Source organism: Branchiostoma belcheri, unplaced genomic scaffold (assembly GCF_001625305.1).
Source record: "Branchiostoma belcheri isolate BF01 breed outbred unplaced genomic scaffold, Haploidv18h27 scaffold47, whole genome shotgun sequence".
NCBI classification, from domain to species: domain Eukaryota; kingdom Metazoa; phylum Chordata; class Leptocardii; order Amphioxiformes; family Branchiostomatidae; genus Branchiostoma; species Branchiostoma belcheri.
Window position 1 is genome coordinate 2,053,024 of NW_017804098.1, and position 19,283 is coordinate 2,072,306.

At 41.1% G+C, this 19,283-nt stretch overlaps 1 protein-coding gene across 1 annotated transcript; it reads left to right on the plus strand.

Moving 5' to 3' along the window:
• Window positions 1–16,301, plus strand: LOC109479256 (anion exchange protein 2-like). The gene is made up of 21 exons (XM_019781201.1): window positions 1–785; window positions 1,148–1,257; window positions 1,716–1,839; window positions 2,265–2,394; window positions 3,273–3,421; window positions 3,876–4,065; window positions 4,697–4,832; window positions 5,172–5,364; window positions 5,816–6,025; window positions 6,486–6,617; window positions 7,456–7,639; window positions 8,096–8,308; window positions 8,707–8,855; window positions 9,304–9,498; window positions 9,859–10,164; window positions 10,527–10,616; window positions 10,952–11,118; window positions 12,177–12,430; window positions 12,877–13,049; window positions 13,516–13,689; window positions 15,666–16,301. The coding sequence occupies exons 1-21, from the start codon at window positions 9–11 to the stop codon at window positions 15,741–15,743; spliced, it is 4,134 nt and encodes a 1,377-aa protein (XP_019636760.1). The 5' UTR covers window positions 1–8; the 3' UTR covers window positions 15,744–16,301.
• Window positions 16,302–19,283: the final 2,982 nt, after the last annotated feature.

Here is a 19,283-nt window from a genome sequence, read left to right on the forward strand (position 1 = left end):
GGCTGTCCATGACGGAGGAGAAGGACGCTCCCAAACCCACCAAAGAACCCAAGCGGCCTCGCGTGGAACCTCCGCGAGAAGAGGAGACGCCTCGTGATGTAACCACAGTTACCGTAGAAGTGGAATCTGAAGATGTTGGAGAGGAGACAGAGGAGAAAGCTGAACCGCCCAAAGACAGGAAGGCTTCCCTTGTCAGAACGGATTCGTATGAGACGGCGGTGAGAGGTCTTCCTGACTTGGTAGTGGAGGCTGCGAGTGTGGAGAGTTTGGCGACAAAGCTCAGCAAGGAACCGTCTGTGGCACCACCTTCTCCTGCACAGTCTCACGAAGCTCCGCCATCTTACCACGAATGTGTCCAAGAAATTCCCACGGGCTCTAAAAGTGCTGATCTGGAAGAAAGGCCACCTAAAGAACCATCAAGGGTATCAACTTCTGCTGAAGAACCTGAAACAAAGGCCCCGCCCAAGACAAGTTCGTCCAAAGAATCTCTGAAGAGCTCAGGAAGTGCCAAGGCTGCTCTGGCGAAAGTGTTAGCTCGGAAGGACTCTGGAAGGGAAAGTGACTCAGACGCAGACTCCAAAGTCCGCCCGTCTCCGAGTCAGGTTGCCCTCCTGAGGGGTGACATCAGTAGAGAGAACTCCAACAAAGAACTGAAGAGCATCCTTAAGAACTCTTCGGTCCTGAAGAATCGTGAAGGCTCACAGAAGTCGCTGGACGGGGCTGACTCAGTGGCGGCAGGAGACACGGGAGACAAAGATGCTACAGGCCCACAGAAAAAAGCAACAGTAAGTATCTTAATAATTATATGTAAACCTACAAACAATGCTAGTAGCATTCTCATATTTCAAGCTCAGGGGGAGGCTCTAGAAAAGCAGGTTTCTGACCTCTCCCCTGCATGTTTTTTTTTCACTTTAACATCATTATCATTAATATATTGATATCCTTGTAGAAATGTAACTGATCTTTGAGACTGACTGACAATTGAGAGAGAGAGAAATGAATAAAGAACAAAGTATGACAAAACTACTTTATCTTCCCAAATATTGTGTCTTTAACTATTACAAGATCATATTATTTACTCACCACCTCCAAAGAAGCCAGCCCTTACATCAAAGAAAAAGACAATCTTTTGTTTGTCTATTCGTAGTTTATAATAGGAGGAGACATGGAGGAAGATGAGGAGACTGCCACAGTGTTTGACCTAGTGAAGACTGCAGATGCAGAGGCTCAGGCTTCAGAAGCTCAGGACAGAATCAAGTAAGTTTTGGTGTGGTCTTTCTTTCCATATGTCTGAATAATGAATAAATAACAAAGTTCTTTATTCACAACCACCTGTTTACAAATGTATATAACAAGAGCTGATGTTTCGATGACTGTCTGTCATCTTCATCAATTATGACTTGTTCACTGTGCACTGAAGCCACATTGTAGATGTCACTGTTAACATTGTTTTAGAACTATTCCGTTTTTGGATACTACACTATTCCAAAAGAGCCCAAAACACTTTGAAATTCTGGAAATACTTCTGGGGTCATTCAGATTTATTTGTCTGGGTTGAACATAGGACAAGAATTGTATTTGTCTTAATCAAGGAATGAACAGCTTCTGTTAAGTCAATATGTACTGAATACAATAAAATTTCAAGTTGTTGCCAATACTATAGTGTCAAACTAAATGCATCACAATGACATAATCTCAACCTTTGTGAATTTCAGTGAGATCCCACACTTCCGGGAAGCATCCTACAACAAGGACTCATTCAAGAAGAAAAGCCACAGACATCATCATGGACATCACCATGGACACCACCACGGTCATCATCATCATCACCACAAGAAGGTGAAGCTATATACAATATGTTACATGAAAGAAGCTCAGGCCTCGAAATTAACTTTTCTCCTGATTGTCCCAACACTGTCCCAAAAATAAATTTCAATTGTCCCGAAGTGGGATGAACTGTCCTAACCTGTTTTTGGGAAGTAGTGTATGACTTCAACTTGAAGTCAACTTTATTTTGCTTATGTTCACTCCCTGAAGCACATTATGATTGCAGAGTAGACAGGAAATGTGCCCGACATGTGCCTGACATATTCTGATGTCCCAAAGTGTCTTTTTAGTTATGCCAGCCTGAATTGTAGTGGTCAGTGGCCATTGGACCAGAGATGGTCACCGAAATGTCGGCTGGATAAAAGACTTGTTTGTGTAAAAAAAGATGTCAGATTGTGTTGAATATCTCCCAATAAACCAATCCTCCTCCCCCTCAGGTGCCCACCCCGATGGACAGACTGCGTATCGGCAGTATGACTAAGATGGACGCTGAGATCTACCACAAGATGCCGACGGAACACGAGGAGGCTCAGCAACTTCTCACACCAGATCTTAACGAGATGATCAGTGAGTGGACAGAATTTTTTCATGCAGATTCATAAATGAATGATGTTAGTGGTTAATTCAACAGTCTTTGGGAAGATGGTAGAATCCAGGACCCAAGCTGTACAGTGGATTTTAACAATGTTAATTCACTGGTAATTTGACCTCGAACAGACTATGGGACTACCAGTATATACACTTGTAGTAGAGTGGATTCATTCCTCAAACTAACCGACATCTATTAGTATCACACCACGGTCGTCCCTCAGTAAGACATCTGAAGCTGCATATGCAATGTAGTTCCCATTTAGCGCTCACAACAACCTGTTGTGCCAGCCTGTTGCTTAGCCTGAGGAATGAATCCACTCTACTATAGACTATGGGACTACCTTAATCTTTTTTACTATTAAATAAGAGATGGCAAATCCTGCTGTCACACTAGCCTGTCAGTTAGCTTGAGAAATGAATCCACTTTAATATAGACTATTGGACTACCTAAATGTCTTTTCTGTTTTTACCGAGAAAAGATGATGAATCTTGTCATGCTACCCTGTCAGTAAGCTTGATGAATGAATCCACTCTGCTACCAGTATATATAGAGAGACAGACTATGGGACTACCTTTATTTTTTTTTACTAATAAGAGATGACAAATTCTGTCATGCTTGCCCGTTGGTTATCTTGAGGAATGAATCCCTAAGGCTTCTACTCTAGACTATGGGACTACCTTTCCCATTTTTCTACCAAGAAGAGATGATAAATCCTGTCTTGCTACGTACCCTGTCGGATAGCTTGAGGAGTGAATCTGCTCTGCTATATAGGCTATGCCTATGAGACAACCTACCTCTTCTTTTTAGGACGAAGAAGAGATGACGAATCCTTCCTCCTTCTTCCTCCTTACAGGTCACCGTCTAGAAGACGTTCCGGGTCGTCGGAGACACAGGATTAAGAAGCCCAATGTCAGCTCCATGGTCTACATCGGGAAACAGAGCAAACCTCAGAAGAAGATCTCTGTGGAGGCCAAGAAGACCTGGGACAAGAGTCCTCATGAGGTACACACAATTGCCAGATAACAAAAGATAAAGTCCTGCCTGTTATGTAATGTATGCAAGAAGAATGCATACTTAGGATAGGAATCAACCAAAAAATGCTCAATACATATATTTTGGCACCAACAGAATTCAGCCCTTAAGTTTCTACTTGCAGTTTTTTTCCCTTTTTGGGGAACACATCTATAGCAGCAACGCCTGTGCTGTGAAATTTGAACCAGTCAGAATTGCCCTGAGGAAGGTGGCAGACAGTCACCAAAATGTCGGCTGTAGAAAAGACTCCTTATTCAACTTTTATACTACACAGTACAGGTGTTGCTGCTGTAGAAGCGTTCCCCCATTCCCGCCCAAAAAAGGTAAACATGTTAGAAGACAAGGACTTTATTCAACTGTTGGAGCCCAGAATTACCCTGAGGAAGGTATTAATAATGTATTAAACCTTGTCCCACCTGCGCAGGTGTTTGTAGAGCTGGACACGCTGCACGCCTCAGGTGAGGGGGAACAGCAGGAGCTCGTGTGGTGTGAGAGCGCTCGCTGGATCAAGTTTGAGGAGGACGTGCAGCAGGGAGCAGAGCGCTGGGGAAAACCTCACGTCTCCTCACTCTCCTTCCACAGTCTGCTGGAGCTCAGGAAGGGGCTGGAACAAGGTCTGTAGTGTACAGTAACAGTAAGCAGTTTCCATGCACATAGCAGCCAAAAAATTCATGTTGGCTAGAACACTGATAATTGTATGAATAATGACTTGTAAAAACTTGTTCTGTCTGTTGGAGCTCAGGAATGGGCTGGAACAAGGTGGGCAATGTAAACTCTGCTACTGGATAAATGATAAACGTTTTGAGTGTCATCTGTCACTCTTCGATCTTCATCAGCCTCACTAGAAAGAACTAGAAATGTACACCAGTATATATAAAGCACTGGAAAAAAATGAACAATAAAAATATGTTGAACATGACAAGATCACAGGCTTGTAGCATCACAGATTTGTAAAATAAAATCATTTTGGTACATTATGTGACGTACCAGTACATGTACATGTATGTACCTACACCCTGATGTTGGTTAATATCCATCTTTTATGGACAATTCAAACTCTTCTTCTGGCTAAAATACTGGATATTACTTCTGGATGTTCTGAGTTGCTTATATCAGAATTCTTCAACATTACTAGAATGAACTTCAATGTAATTCTGTCAAGGCAATATCTCAGACCTCTAGATTTATAGAGTTCACGGGTATTGCAGTTTCACAGTTATTTTCCTCTCCTTGCCCCCCATACAGGTTCAGTGCTGTTGGACCTGAATGAAACAGAGCTGCCCAACATTATGCACCACGTGGTAGAGAACATGATTATCACAGACCAGGTCCGACCTGAGGACAGGGGAGATATTATGAGGGCTCTGCTACTCAAACACAGGTACCAGGGACTGTTGGCATGTACAGGGCGTCTTAGGGGGAATTGAGATGAAACACTGTGCTGCCTATCAAGCCTATCATAGAGTGGAAGTCACTGCCTCCAAGTACAGTAGGGGAATTATAGATATTTTTTGACAGGAGGGATAGTGTTAAAGATCAAATCTAGCTCGAAATGACCAAACTTCAAGTACAGGGATCATAGATTACTGCTCTCATGATTGAAAAACAGAAAGCAGAAACTTTTGTTGATTCTTAACATTGAACAATTGTACATAATTTTTGTTACATCAATAACTACAGGTTATACCAACTGTTTAAATATTCCTGTTTTCCATTCCAGCCATCTGTACCAGAAGAAGCGTCACAAGGTCATCCCGTACAACTTCTCATCAGGCAGCCTGCTGGGTTTCCTGGGCCACCGTGAGGACAGCATGGCGTCAGCCAGTCAGTACTCGGCCGGCTGTCCCTCCGCTACAAGTCTGGACACCAAGGAGGCAGGGCTGAAGGTCAACCTGCCGGATAACAACAACCAGGTAGGATCGTCTACAAATGTTGTTGTTGCCACTTGTTTTCTTGTTTGCCAAACCCCGGGGGCTAGCTACTATCTTATTACTGAACCACTGTCACAGTGTTGTTTTTTCTAAGACTTTTGAATTAGGAATAAAGGTACACATACATTGTACATGTATGCACACTGATTACTAGTATTATGGATTAAACAACACAGTTATACCAAAGTTTACATATTTTCGTTGCATTATGTACTTTGATCTGTACTAAAATATGCAAAGTTTCAGTTTAGTGTTTCTTCAAAAGTTACATTCAATGTTCAAGAAGAAGTGCATTTTGTATGTTTTGCATTATTCCAGCTTACTGTTCTAGTGTCCATAACTTAAAAAACATTTTAGCTCAGCTTTTTTCAAAAGTATTTTCAATATTCCTACAAGTAAATGTACAGTAAAAGTGAACACCTTCCTTTTCCAGTTCTCAGCTCCAGTGCCCATCACCCCTCCCCCCATCCACAAGTCCCCCACAGCCAAGTCCACCCTCAGCACCAAGAGCACACAGATGGACATCAAGGCCAAGGTTCCCATCCTGAAGAAGATCCCGGAAGATGCGGAGGCCACCACTGTACTCGTGGGAGCCGTGGACTTCCTGGAGAAACCTACCATGGCCTTTGTTAGGCTGGCTAGGGTAAGGCACTGAAGAACCAAGAAATTTACGTTTAGCATACTGAAGTAGACAGTTGTTTGGCTACTAAGTCTCTATTGATTACAGTTTAAGGCAGCAAGTCTTTACCAGTAGTTTTCTGTAGGTTTAGCTGTAGTACATACATTGTATAGTGGAAGTTAAGCTTCTCCCTGCTGCCTAACTATTACATTGTACTACTTAAAATATGTATTTGGTTCCAAAAGGCTACATTATATTGTACATGAGAAGGGAAGTAAATTTTAAAAGAACGTGTGTTTTGTATTTACAATTTTGTAGAAGACTTTGTGTGTTAAGATGCATTGTGGTCTATACAGCGCTCAGAGTAGTATTGTATCAAATTAGTTGTTGAGTATGCAGGAATTGTAGTGCATTCTGTAATGCTGATAAGTCCTTGACTACAAAAATGATATGGTATAGAAGGTCCCTACTGTGTTACCTTCAGGGAGCAGAGATCGGCACCCTGACTGCCGTGCCCCTCCCTGTGAGGTTCCTGTTTGTGTTGCTGGGTCCCAGCAGTGGAGTCACAGACTACAACGAGATCGGGCGCTCCATATCCACACTCATGGCGAATGAGGTAATTAAGGAGACAGCTCCAAATGCAGGAAATTATACTAAGTTTTGTACAATGATAGAGAAAAATATAGAATTCATTCAACAAACAATGACTGTCATTACGCCAAAAAGTAGTTACTCAAGCAACTGGATATGATTTTGAAAACGTCAGACGTTTCAGCTAGTATCCACTAGCTTTCGTCAGTGACTGAGAGACTTGGGATTTGGCACTCCCAGCCCCCGAGGACAGACAACACTTAAGCTCCTGTTCTGTATAACAGGAGCTTTCAGACTAATTTGCATCATCTTGTCTTGACTTGTCTGACTTTTGTTCCCTTTTCGACTTCCAAAAATTTGTCTTCACTTTATTTGCATATCAATCAATAGGTTGTGGTTATAAACCTGCATTTCCCCTCTGGTCTCTCAGTCACTGACGAAAGCTAGTGGATACTAGCTGAAACGTCTGACGTTTTCAAAAATCATATCCAATTGCTTGAGTAACTGCTTTTTGGCGTATCGTATTACCTGGATGTCTAACCTTCATCGACGAATGACTGTCATTCTCGTATAGGACTGTTCATCCATATATAGGCAAAGCCTGAAGCTGTAGGCGTGGTTAAAAATTAGTATTTTATAATGGTCATCAATACTGACGAAAGGATACTGCCATACAGATGTACATGTATGGCGTCATATAACTACATTTGCATGTAGCTGTTGAGAGGTACATGCCTATGTACAATGTATAGTACCTACAGAAGACTAGCTTCTTTAAGTCAAGGAATGTTAATGTGATAATGCCCCTAAGCAATCTTGAAGACTCATCTTTGTACCTTTTTTCTATAACTCCTCCCCCTCAGACCTTCCATGAGATGGCGTACAGAGCGGACGATCGGAGCGACCTTCTGCGGGGGATTAACGAGGTCCTGGGGGACAGTATCGTGCTGCCGCCCGGGGACTTCGACAGGCGACTGCTGGAGCCCATCGCGCGGCTGCAGAGGAAGCGACTTCGTAAGAGAAGAAAATTGCTGGAGGAGACAGAAGGTTAGATGAATTTTAGTAAATGTATCTGATATATTGACTATTTCTGCAATCAGCAGATATGAAAGAAAAATGTGTTATTTGTTGCTGTTAATAAGATAATTTTTCCATCTGCTACTACAAGTAGAAGGATTATTATGTAGGTTGTAGAAAAGTAAAAGAAAAACAGATAATGTTGAAACAAGAGTTTGTTCAGGTGAAGTGGTAGGTTGATAACTGAAGATAATATACAGCCAAACATGACATAAAGTTACAGACCACACGGCAAAGACAAAGTAGTAGACAAAATGGGCTGTATACCCAGGATTCTTGATGATTGGAAAAAACAATCTAAGGGCAACCAAAAAGTGGTTCCAGTTGCCATCAGGGATTCACCCTAAGGAATCAGGGATTTGCCAGATTGGAGTCTCTCTACCCTGTTGCACATGGAATTAACCATTCTATACATTATGTCCCCAGGACTTCCCATCCCAGCACACTCCCATGAACCAGAAGACGACCCCCTGAAGCGGACAGGGGAGTGTTTCGGGGGGCTGAAGAGGGACATCCAGCGGAGGTTCCCGTACTACGTCAGCGACTTTGTGGACGGGCTGAACTTCCAGTGCCTCATGGCCTTCTTCTTCATCTTCTTCACCTGTGTCACGCCTGTCATCACATTCGGCGGCTTACTCAGTGAGTTAGACATTTGTTTTACCGTTTTCCCTTCAGGTACACAGTAAAGTTGTGGCACATCTTTAACCTATTAGCTTCTTGCAGAAAGGCTAGGCTTGATTTTTTTCCCCTTAAGCATTTGTCCATCATCCTATGAAGCAAGTTTAACCTGTTATTTCGAACACAATAAATTGGTCTAATTCAAGTATTTGTGATCACATTGAGCTTTGTCCTCACGTGCCTTTGCATTTGTATCTTGTGTCTTGGTAATAACAGATAGGGATAATGCTTGACATTGTACATACTTACAGATGTTACTGGTATTATTTAGTTTATATAATAATTATTTTTGATCTTATTTGTTTTTCCTTTCGCCTGCATGTGCAAATAAACAATAAACAAAACCCGTGTTTCTCCAGGTGATAAAACACATAACCACATCGGGGTGTCAGAGATGATCATCGCCACGGCGATCAGCGGCGGGCTGTTCTCCCTGCTGGCAGGGCAGCCCATCATCATCATCGCAGCTACGGGACCCTTCCTGGTGTACGACCAGAGTTTGTATGAGGTGGGGCTTTGTGTCACAGTTTATTTGGGTTTGAGGACTACTTTGATCTGTATGATTGTATAACCTCTGAAACATCCTAGGCACATTTTTCAATTATTGGCTCATTATATACCCTTACCCTTTTCCTACAATTTGATTATTATACATAATTATGTGTCTTTTCGGATAGTGAATCAGATATGATGTGCAGATATACAATGTCATGTACACAACACATGTACCATGTACAAGTATCAAGAAAATATGGACCAAAGTGAGCCAAATTGCTACATACAACAATTGATGCTTATGGTTACTGTGCTGAAGGCTACCTTTTAACATTTTTACTTTGTTACTTACTGTATATTTATCTTTATGTCCCTTTCCTGTGCAGTTCTGTGAGAGTAATGGTATAGAGTTCATGACGTGGATTACTTATGTTGAGTGTTTGTGTCCCTTTCCCCTGCAGTTCTGTGAGAGTAACGGTATAGAGTTCATGACGTGGCGGCTGTGGATCGGGCTGTGGATCCTGGTCATCTGTATCATCACCGTGGCGTTCGAGGGCGGCGTGTTCGTCCGCTACGTCACACGCTTCACTGAGGAGGTCTTCGCCTTCCTCATCTCATTCATCTTCATCTACGAAGTCTTCAAGTTTCTGTCCAAGGTCTGTAGTCATTCTGTAACATCAAGGTATAAACAGAGCTAGATTGAAAATCACTGAGCAGTCCAGTAACTGTTTTCCAAATTGTGGGTCAATGAATTAGCCTACAATTATCTACTTTACATGTTACAATTTTTGTGCACTAAAGCATCTAAAACTGAACAACAATCTTATGGGAGATTGAGTTTATAGTGAACAGTGAGAGTTACACAGACGGTCAAAAGTCAGTGGTTTGAACTTAGTAGCATCTGTCTATCAACAGAATGTCCTGTTCCATCTTAAAATACCTATAAACGAAATGTACACTGGGTATATTTCTGTAATCTGTAGCTCTAATCATTACCCCCCCCCACCCTTCTTCAGTTATATACCAAGAACCCCCTGCGTTCTGACTGCTACTACAACGACTCTGTGGCTCCAGTATACAACAGAAACGGGTCCCTCCTGGTAAACACCACGTACCCCACGCTGGACTGCTACATCAACCCTCGCGCTAACGACACCAGGAGAATGCCGCTGCCTGCCGGGTTCCGGTGGTGCCAGGTTCCGGTGGATCCGACAAAGAACCAGCCCAACACGGCGCTCATGTCCACCATACTGTGCTTCGGGACGTTCTTCATCGCATATTTTCTCAGGAAGTTCAAGAACAGCAAGTTCCTCAGTCGTGGAGTGAGTCCTATACAGCTCTTACTTGGCTGCTATATTTAACATTGCTGGAATCACATTTAACTTTAATTTCCATTACAAAAAATAAATGTAGTTAATGTTGGTCTATGTCCAGTTTGTAATCCACAGTTGCTGTATAAAATTGTTGTGCAAGGCAGGATTTGACTGTAAATTCCATTTACACAAAAAAATTGGACTTTGTCCTAATTTATAGCTTTATCCAACTTTTCAAACAATCACTATCCGTTTTACGTCTCTGGTCCTCTTTGATCCATCTTTAAGATAATTTTTTGTTGTAAACTGTTACAGGTAGCAGGTTTATTGACTCATAATGCTGAATAGATTGTATTTGTTTCTCTCTGCAGGCCAGGAGAGGTCTGGGAGACTTTGGTCTCCTGATTGCCATAGTGGTGATGGTTTGCATCGACTTCTTTCTCCAGGATGTTTATACACAGGTAAAATAATCTTTATAAACAGAAGAATTATATTGTTTTCTGTCAAATAGCAATGTTAGCTTGTTGATTCTTTTTCATCTCTCTTGGTGATGGCAAATAGCTGATGGTAATCCAGCCAGCAGACACAAAAGCAGTGAGATTGCAGGTTCGATTCCTGGCCAGACATTGTATGCTGGGAAAAGGCACAACTTTCCTCACTCCACCCAGGTGTAAAATGGGTAGCTAACTTCACCTTCCAATACCGTGCCCTATACAAAGTGGATCAACAACCCACTGCCCCTACAGCCTAAAAATGCTACAGGACTTCCTTTACCTACCTTACCTACCTGTTTTAGAAACTGAAGGTCCCTGCTGACGGCTTCACTCCCACCGAATCAAATCGCAGCTGGATCATCAACCCCATGGGGAGGGACAAGACCATCCAGGTCTGGGCCATTTTCGCTGCCGTCATCCCAGCTTTCCTGGTCTACATCCTACTGTTTATAGAGATACAGATCACTGAGTGAGTTAAAAACTCCTTTAGATTTATATGTACAACGTATGTCTTTGACTTGTTGTGTACAAGATTTCTTTTTCCATTGTTACGAAATGTGAAATTTTTTTTTACTAGAACAGCTAGCTCATCGGCTATGGTCATGTTTGCCTTAGAATCTATGTGTACTGTAGATTGTACTTAGTCTAGATTAATGTAATGTACAATGTAGCTAGTAGTAGCATCATTGCATGCTTTTTCTAGTTTAGACAGAGTTGTTATTGAAAATCTTAATCTGAAGATCTAAATTGCAGGCTGTAAAAATGTAAAATTCTCCAGATTGGACCTTCTAGAACTTTTCTTGGGAAAATTTATTACAGCAAACACCTGAGTGAGAGTGAGAAACACCTGGTGGCCCAGAAATGTCACTTGGGGCAGTTAAAAACAAGGTCACGGAGATGTTTACACACATGGTACACATGGAAAACAAGCTGCAGGGGTGTTAAACACATGGCCATGCATGTGGTCAGGTGGCATTGTGTCCCAGATTGGTTATAGTGTTCAAGGGTCAAAGCCCTGACATGCCCAGATGTTGTGTCCTTGGGAAAAGCAATCAAGTATCCCTCTGGCCTTGCACTGATCATGAGTGAATTTATTAAAGAGGCACATGTACAGATGACAGCTTCCCAGTAGAAAGTTTTCAAGAAATGTCTTGCATCACTTCTTCCTTCAAGACCTCAATGAAAGCGACCATGCCAGCTGATGTTAATATTTCACACATAAACATTGCCATCAAGTACAGTTAAGGCATCATCACTTATCTAGAAAGCTATAAACAACTCTTGCATTTAGATATGCAAAGATTGGATGTAACAGGTTGTTTGGTATATTAAAGCCAGCTGCTGCTACGCCGCTTGCCTGTGAAGCTGGTGTGTTACACCAAAGGGTGGTTATACCGGCTATACAGATACATAAGCTGAACGGGTGTGTTACACCAAAGGGCAGTTATACCGGCTATACATATACAGATAAACTAAGCAAAGGATCTAACAAACTAACAAAACAAACTCCTCTTCTTGTCCCTGCAGGATGATTATCAACAAGAAGGAGAACAACCTGAAGAAAGGTTCTGGTTATCACCTGGACCTGTTGTTGATCTGCGGCACCGTCGCGATCAGTGGGTTCTTCGGGCTCCCGTGGATGTGTGCGGCGACAGTTCGGTCTGTGTCGCACTTCGAGAGCCTGACGGTGTACAGTAAGACCCACGCGCCCGGTGAGAAACCCAAACTGCTGTCAGTGAAGGAACAGAGACTTACCAACCTGCTGGTGCATATTATGATGGGTGAGTTAACTGTTACTCATGTGTAGATCACACATAAAAACTACAGTAACTGTAAATCATGATCACTTAATGTTCGCGGTAGCAAAATTTTGCAGTCTGAGAAAATGGAGGTGTTCACAAAACTATAATATTATGTTCATGGTGGTGGCAGGTGCAGAAAAAAGGAAGTAGGCAAATTACATTTGTAGTTGTTCATGGTAATGATAAGTTTGCGGTACAGAAGTGACCATGAAAACAGCAAAATATCAAAGTACCGCGAAAAAAATCGTGATTTACAGTTACTGTATCTGTTCAAACCCTTATGCATATTTATGAATAATTGGACTTATTCACATGTGTACATATCTATCCTCCTCGTCATAACCAGTGGAAGAAGAGCTAGCTATTGAGCTAAAATGTGATCAAAGCATACATTCTCCTTACCGTTTTACCCTGCCTCTGTACAGGAATAACCATGACCCTGCAGCCTGTACTAAGGAGAATCCCTCTAGCTGTGCTGTTTGGAGTGTTCCTATACCTGGGGATCACGTCTCTCGCAGCTACACAGATCTTTGAGAGGATCGGCCTCATGTTCATGCCTCCTAAACACCATCCTAGCAGTGTGAGATATGTCAGAAAGGTAGGCAGTAGGCTAAGTCATGTATGCCATTTTTCATAACTTTTTATAGATACATTCAATAGTTTACTCTAACAACATAAGGAGTGTTTCTTTGAAATTTAGTTGTTTTATCCTTAATAGAGTGTATGTTAAAAAAAGAATTGTATTCAAGTGCAAAACTGTCTTGTCTTCCTTGCCTTCTCTTCAACTGATATTCTTCAATCAAAATTCTTTGAATCATGATCATAAGAGTTTAGATGAACAGCTGCAACTTGTGCCAGTTGGTTTCAGTTGTGTTGTAACTTGTCATTGAAAAACACAAAACTCTGAGTGAGTCAAATGACTATGCTTCAGATTATATGGTTTGCGTCAGAACCTGCTGCCCTGTGGGTTGTGAGGTCAACCCAGGTTGCTGACACCCCTGTTCTAATCCATTGGCCCAAGAAGGTAGCCTCCTGTTCTAATGTTTCTCACTTCTTTCCTCCAGGTGAAAACGCGGAAGATCCACATCTTCACAGTGATCCAGCTGGTGTTCATCACCCTACTGTGGATTGTGAAGTCCACCCAGGCGGCGCTGGCCTTCCCCTTCCTCCTCATCCTCCTCATCCCCTTCAGGAACCACATTCTCAAGAGGTTCTACACCGAGACAGAGATGGAGGCAGTAAGTTCAACTTTAAACTTCAACCTTTCAGACAATCAACCAAACAAGCACCTCGGAAGAACGTACTGCGCCTGCACAAAACCCTGATTTTTCACAGTTTTCGTTGGTTGTTTGGTCAACATTGCCTCAGAATTTTGCCAGTTGCAGACGATATCTTTTCCGACATGACATTTGAAAACTACAGACGGGGTGTTAACCTGAAATATGCGAATACAACCTTATACGAGACGTTCTGCTGAAGTGCTATGCACAATACATTACAGGTTTCGCGCAGGTGCAGTATGTTTTGCCGATGTGCTAATCAAACAAAAGATAAGCACAAAACACATGCATGTACTAGGCATTTTACATGGAAAACAGCATAAAAATGGTTCAGGTAGGTAATATCAATGGTGCCATACAAAGGAAAGGACACACTCAGTTGTTTCAACCTCCTTGGTTGTACATTGTAAACACAGGAAAATATATCCTGTTGAAGATACTATAACTACATTGTACTGTCACAATGTCATTCTCAGTTGCCAAGTCCCAAAAATGCAAGTTCAAACCATCCCTTAGTAAAATGCGTGCTGTTGTATGAAGCCCTGGCAGCTGAGAAGGATCATGACGTACATTGTAGTCTACATAATGTATATTCTGCATGTCTCTAACATCTGATGTTGAACCAACCATAGCTGGACAACCCCACCTCTAGAGTGGACCCATATAGGGTGGATGATGACCTTGAATGAAGGATGGAATCACTAATTACAATGTGTAAGCATGGCGTGAGGTATTCATCAACGTGCTTGCCCCTCCCCGTAGTGTCTGCCAGCTTCTTTTGCTTGATTAACGTGTTTGTTTTTTTGTCCTAGCGTGCTTCTAACAGAAATACAATAACTGCATTTTTTTCTTCTAGAATGTAGCATTTAGTTAGCTTTAGTTTCAGTCTAGTCCAGTCTATGTCTCTGTCAAGCTCCTTTGATGACTGAAAAAGCAGTACGTAGTTGATTACTGTAGTCTTTAGTTGTAGAATTGCAGTTTACAAAAAGCCGTAAAGTAAGGAGACTTAGAAGGCATTTTAACAAATTCTGTGGTTTTAGATATAGGTAAACTGGATCATGGGCAAAATGCACTGATTAATATCTTAGAGTGTTTTGTTTCATTATTAGAGCTCGAAACATGATGAAATTTAGTTAATTGTATTTAGCTTTTAAAACACGTCATAGTAGCAGAAGAAAATAGGTACATTGTATAGGTTGAGCTAGATTCCTTCTGTCAATGAAATCAATGCTCATGGTTTATTACAAGCTAAACTCACCATCTATCAACTATACACTGCATAATACTATTAGCAACGGTGTTTGAAACTAACATTAACTATTCTTAGGTAATATTAACATTAACCAAGCCTGTGCAAGTCTTAGCTAGATGTGGCTGCTGTCAGTGCTGTGGGATGTTTTTCTAACATATATAGCTGTAGAGCCCATCTGTTGGATGTTCAATGTCTTGGCTCCTACATGTAAATTTTCTGTGGCTTTTACTGTACGTTGTTGTCAGATGTAAAAATGTAACGCTTTGCACACAACACTTCCTAACACACCTCATAGTTTTCAACAGGTCCATGAATTGTAAGAACTTTTGTAATTGTAATTGTAAGTACTTTATTGGCCATAACTTCCCACTGGTTTGACTTACAGAATTTCAAGATTGTAACTGCCAACAATGCACAGAAAAGGTGTGTAGAAGAGTGCAACTTTGTTTTGAGCACAGACAGATTTGGCACTGTCAGTGCAGACAAGATGACACTACCAAGTGTCACAGGGCTACCATTTTGCTCACCCAAAAAAGGTGGGCATTGAAGATGTCAATGATGCAGATTCAGCAGAAACTATTGGCATCAACAGCTAACCATTACATCTAACACAGCTCCTTTCCTATAAGTATAATTTGAAAAAAGCCTCACACTAAGCTGCTATTTTGTCTTTTCTTTCCAGCTGGATGCTGAGGAGGAGGGAGATGATGATGATGATGATGACGTGGATGAGTATGACACCGCACGTCTGCCATTCTAAGCAGCCAATCACAAGCCTGGATCTGTGAGTTCCAGCCAATCGTATGGAAGAACACAGAGTTACTGCATTGCACATCTGCCATTCTAAACAACCAATCACAAGCCTGGATTTTCCAGTTCCAGCTAATCGTATGCAAGAACACCAACAGAATTACAGTGTACTGCAGCTCTGTGCACCTTTGGTTGTTAGGTTGGAAATAGTCTACATTTATTATAAATAAGAGTCTGTTTGTCTTGTGAGACAGTTTGTGATATCTTGTTCTATCAATTTGAAATTGAATTTTGACGTCTTTGTGTTATTTCACCTTGCTTAAGAGCGGAGATTTTGAGAAGCCTATTATTGCTTTCTTGAATCGCTTGTTAAGTTTGTGTTCTAAGAATGCATTTTGTACATTATTTCACCCCTAGCTTATATATAGTTATTTGATGCCATCTATTCGAAAAAGTTGATTATATTTTTAGTGTAATTGTTAATAGGAAGTTGTAAAAACTGAAACAAAGTATATTTGTAATTAGTATTCCTTGCCTGATGTGTGCATAATAAAAGTGAGGAAAAAGGTAAAAGAAAAGCTTGAGAAGCAAAGAGGATATATGCTGTATGGTTCACCAATACTATGCCATCATATAGAATTATAATACCCATGTACATGTAATAGATATTTTTATCGTGCAATTCTGAGTGAAAATGTACCAATGAGTATTGCGTCATACATGCACAAATGTTGATGTTGCAGTGGCTAATAATTATACAGACAAGACTGACTGGGAAGCCTGACAGTTATTTTCATGTAAAATGTAATGTTGATGCTTCTGTGTGGAATTATTGGTTTTGGAGTTTTGTGTTATTCAAGATGCTACTATATAAATTTACATCTTTATCTAAATGTGGAAAATGAATGAAAGTACCCACGGAATATGCCAAATGAGAAATTAGAGGAACCAGACATTCCAAAATTATAATTAAAAGAGTAAAGACAGTGCAGATAGTAAATATACATTTTGTACATTCTGCACTCTTCACCAGCCATATACTTAAAGCAATTTTAGGTAGTGAACAAAAAAAAGGTAATTGTAGGGGTTTTGTAGTTTTATGCATAAGAGCACCGTGTTCACGTGTTTACTTGTGTAACAGCTACTTTTGGAGCAAGGGTTACAATACTTGAATACCTTTTACTCTGAACCCCAGTTTTCTCTCTACTGTTTGGGGCAATAGTCATTCAGAGATGCATTACTACCGTAACCAAACATTTCAGTGTGACAGTGAGTGATTACCAAACTCTGAAAAATCTGGGTTTTGCGCAGGCACAGTACGTTCTGCTGATGCTCACTTTCTTCCTCCTACCCTCATACCTGTAGTGATAGATTGTATTGAGCCGCTTGTCATATGAAATACCAACATTACTATCTAGTTTTGGAAAGGGATAATACTGTGCTCTATAGTATTGATGTTTAAACAAGATACGGAAGAATGTTATTTTTTGTACTCCAGACCATAGTCTAGAATAGACAAAAGATACCAGTGATGTGCACTTGGCTAGAATGCTGCTATGTGTGTAATGAAGAAAAGATTGACTGTTGTACATTGTGATCGAGAAGTTGACTGAAATGTTGAATCAAATCTACATGTATACTGGTAGCACTTGGTCTCCAAAAGTATTAGCTGTGATGTTGTAACTGTCGAGATGTCTTAGTGTGCCTATGTAAGAGCTACATGTATGCTCAATCTGAAGACAGGGTCAGCATCAGTGAAAGTCTTGTTCAGATTTTGACAAAGACGCCATAATTATATCATTGAGCTAGTAGAACTGCCAACATGGAGTCCTGTGTACTTAACTCTCACCTGTATGCAAATGCATTGTTGCTGGTTCTTAATGATGCAGACACACACAGACACACACACACACAGACACACACACACACACACACATACACACACACACATACACACACACACACACACACACATTCATTCCGGTAGTCGACACAACCCACCCTGTCACGGTGAGCTGCGGTGTGCCCACACCAGTTATACGGGGAGCAGTCACGGTCACATTCAGAGCCAGAGCATGGACCTCTGTCCTCAAGGGACCAGGATGGGACCAGGACAGGGACATGCACTTTTCCATAACGTGCTGTATGTACATGCAATAAGGTTCTGTACTTACCTGGTGAGTACAGCAAATTTCAATTTCAATTTATTTATTATGGGTTCACCACACCACGAAGTGGTGGTGAACCCATATTGCTTTTTCTGATGTTTCTTCTCCTCCTCCTTCTCCTCCTCCTGCCACTTCTTTAAATTGATTCAACTCCTTCATTTTTGGGCGAAATTACCTGTAATTTCGTATAGAGGTAGAGTGGGTAAATACCCTTAGGCGTTTTTTAAATTTTTTGATACAAGCTTTTACAATCGTTTTATTTGCTTTTTAGTGGTCCCCATAGGAAAGTACTGTGGGGGCGTACGCGCGTGACGTAATAAGAAAGGAATTCGGGGGAAGGCCCAAATATGGGCATACAAGCAGGTGTGGTCATGTTTGCAGATGTGGCTGTTGATTGGCTGTTGGCTAATTAATTTATTTACTACCATTTTCACGTACCAGCGCAGCTGGTCCACGCGGTCTCGGCCGTGGGCCATGATACTCTGATATTGGATACCGATTCGTGTGATTCCTATAAACATTTCACATAACTACGAACTAGTTGGAAGAATTATATCTGCATGGATGCCTGTATATGATTTTAACAAACACTGAAAATCTGACGCAAAAACTGGCAGATATTTTGCTCTTCTCTGTTGGAACAACGCAAGCGGGAGGTCAATGACCTGCGCCCCGCGAGTACTGTAAACAACGGTACGTAATGTGTATCGTCGGCGCACGCGCGCGCGCCACGGTATCAACAATTTTCCACAATCTTCACCGACTAGTATTATATATTCTGTTATCGATTTCTGAAGAATCACCAAAATTGTAGAGTGTAACGCTATCTCCTAGAAAGTCCCTTACTAGTATTTGAAGCGATCGTTACCGCCATGTTGTTCACTTTATATGACATACAATGCAGAGAGTAATGGAAACGTGTCCAGATAGCTCGGTTGGTAACGCGCAGGGCTGCAAGTCCAGACATTACGAGTTCGAACCCCGGTACACTGGATATTTTTAATTATCCTTTTTACAATTTTTAACAATTTTAACATTTTTAACAATTTCAACAATTTTAACCATTTTAACCATTTTACATTTTAACAATTTCAACATTTAATTTTAACATTTTCGTTTTAATATCCATTGCTTTGCTTTTAACATCCCAAAACTGATTGTTCTTACTCAAGAATTTCAATAACTTCGAATGTTAGTCTTTTGTATTTTTTCAACATACAAACCAAAATCACTTTGATGTTGTCACAAAAGTAACATCTGTGCGCGCATCGGTTTTCGTTCATTTAAAAACTACAAGTACAAAACATCTGGAAACTAAGCAAACATACTCAGTAAATTGATTGCTGTAATTCCCGATTTTTTTTCACTTGTACCGTCAACGC

Bases quoted from the DNA above. Each gene is read 5' to 3' on its own strand.
- LOC109479256 (XM_019781201.1), top strand. From the start codon at position 9: ATGACGGAGGAGAAGGACGCTCCCAAACCCACCAAAGAACCCAAGCGG. The intron at 786-1,147 runs GTAAGTATCTTA...GTCTATTCGTAG, and splicing joins GCCCACAGAAAAAAGCAACA to TTTATAATAGGAGGAGACAT. The intron at 8,856-9,303 runs GTGGGGCTTTGT...TTTCCCCTGCAG, and splicing joins ACGACCAGAGTTTGTATGAG to TTCTGTGAGAGTAACGGTAT.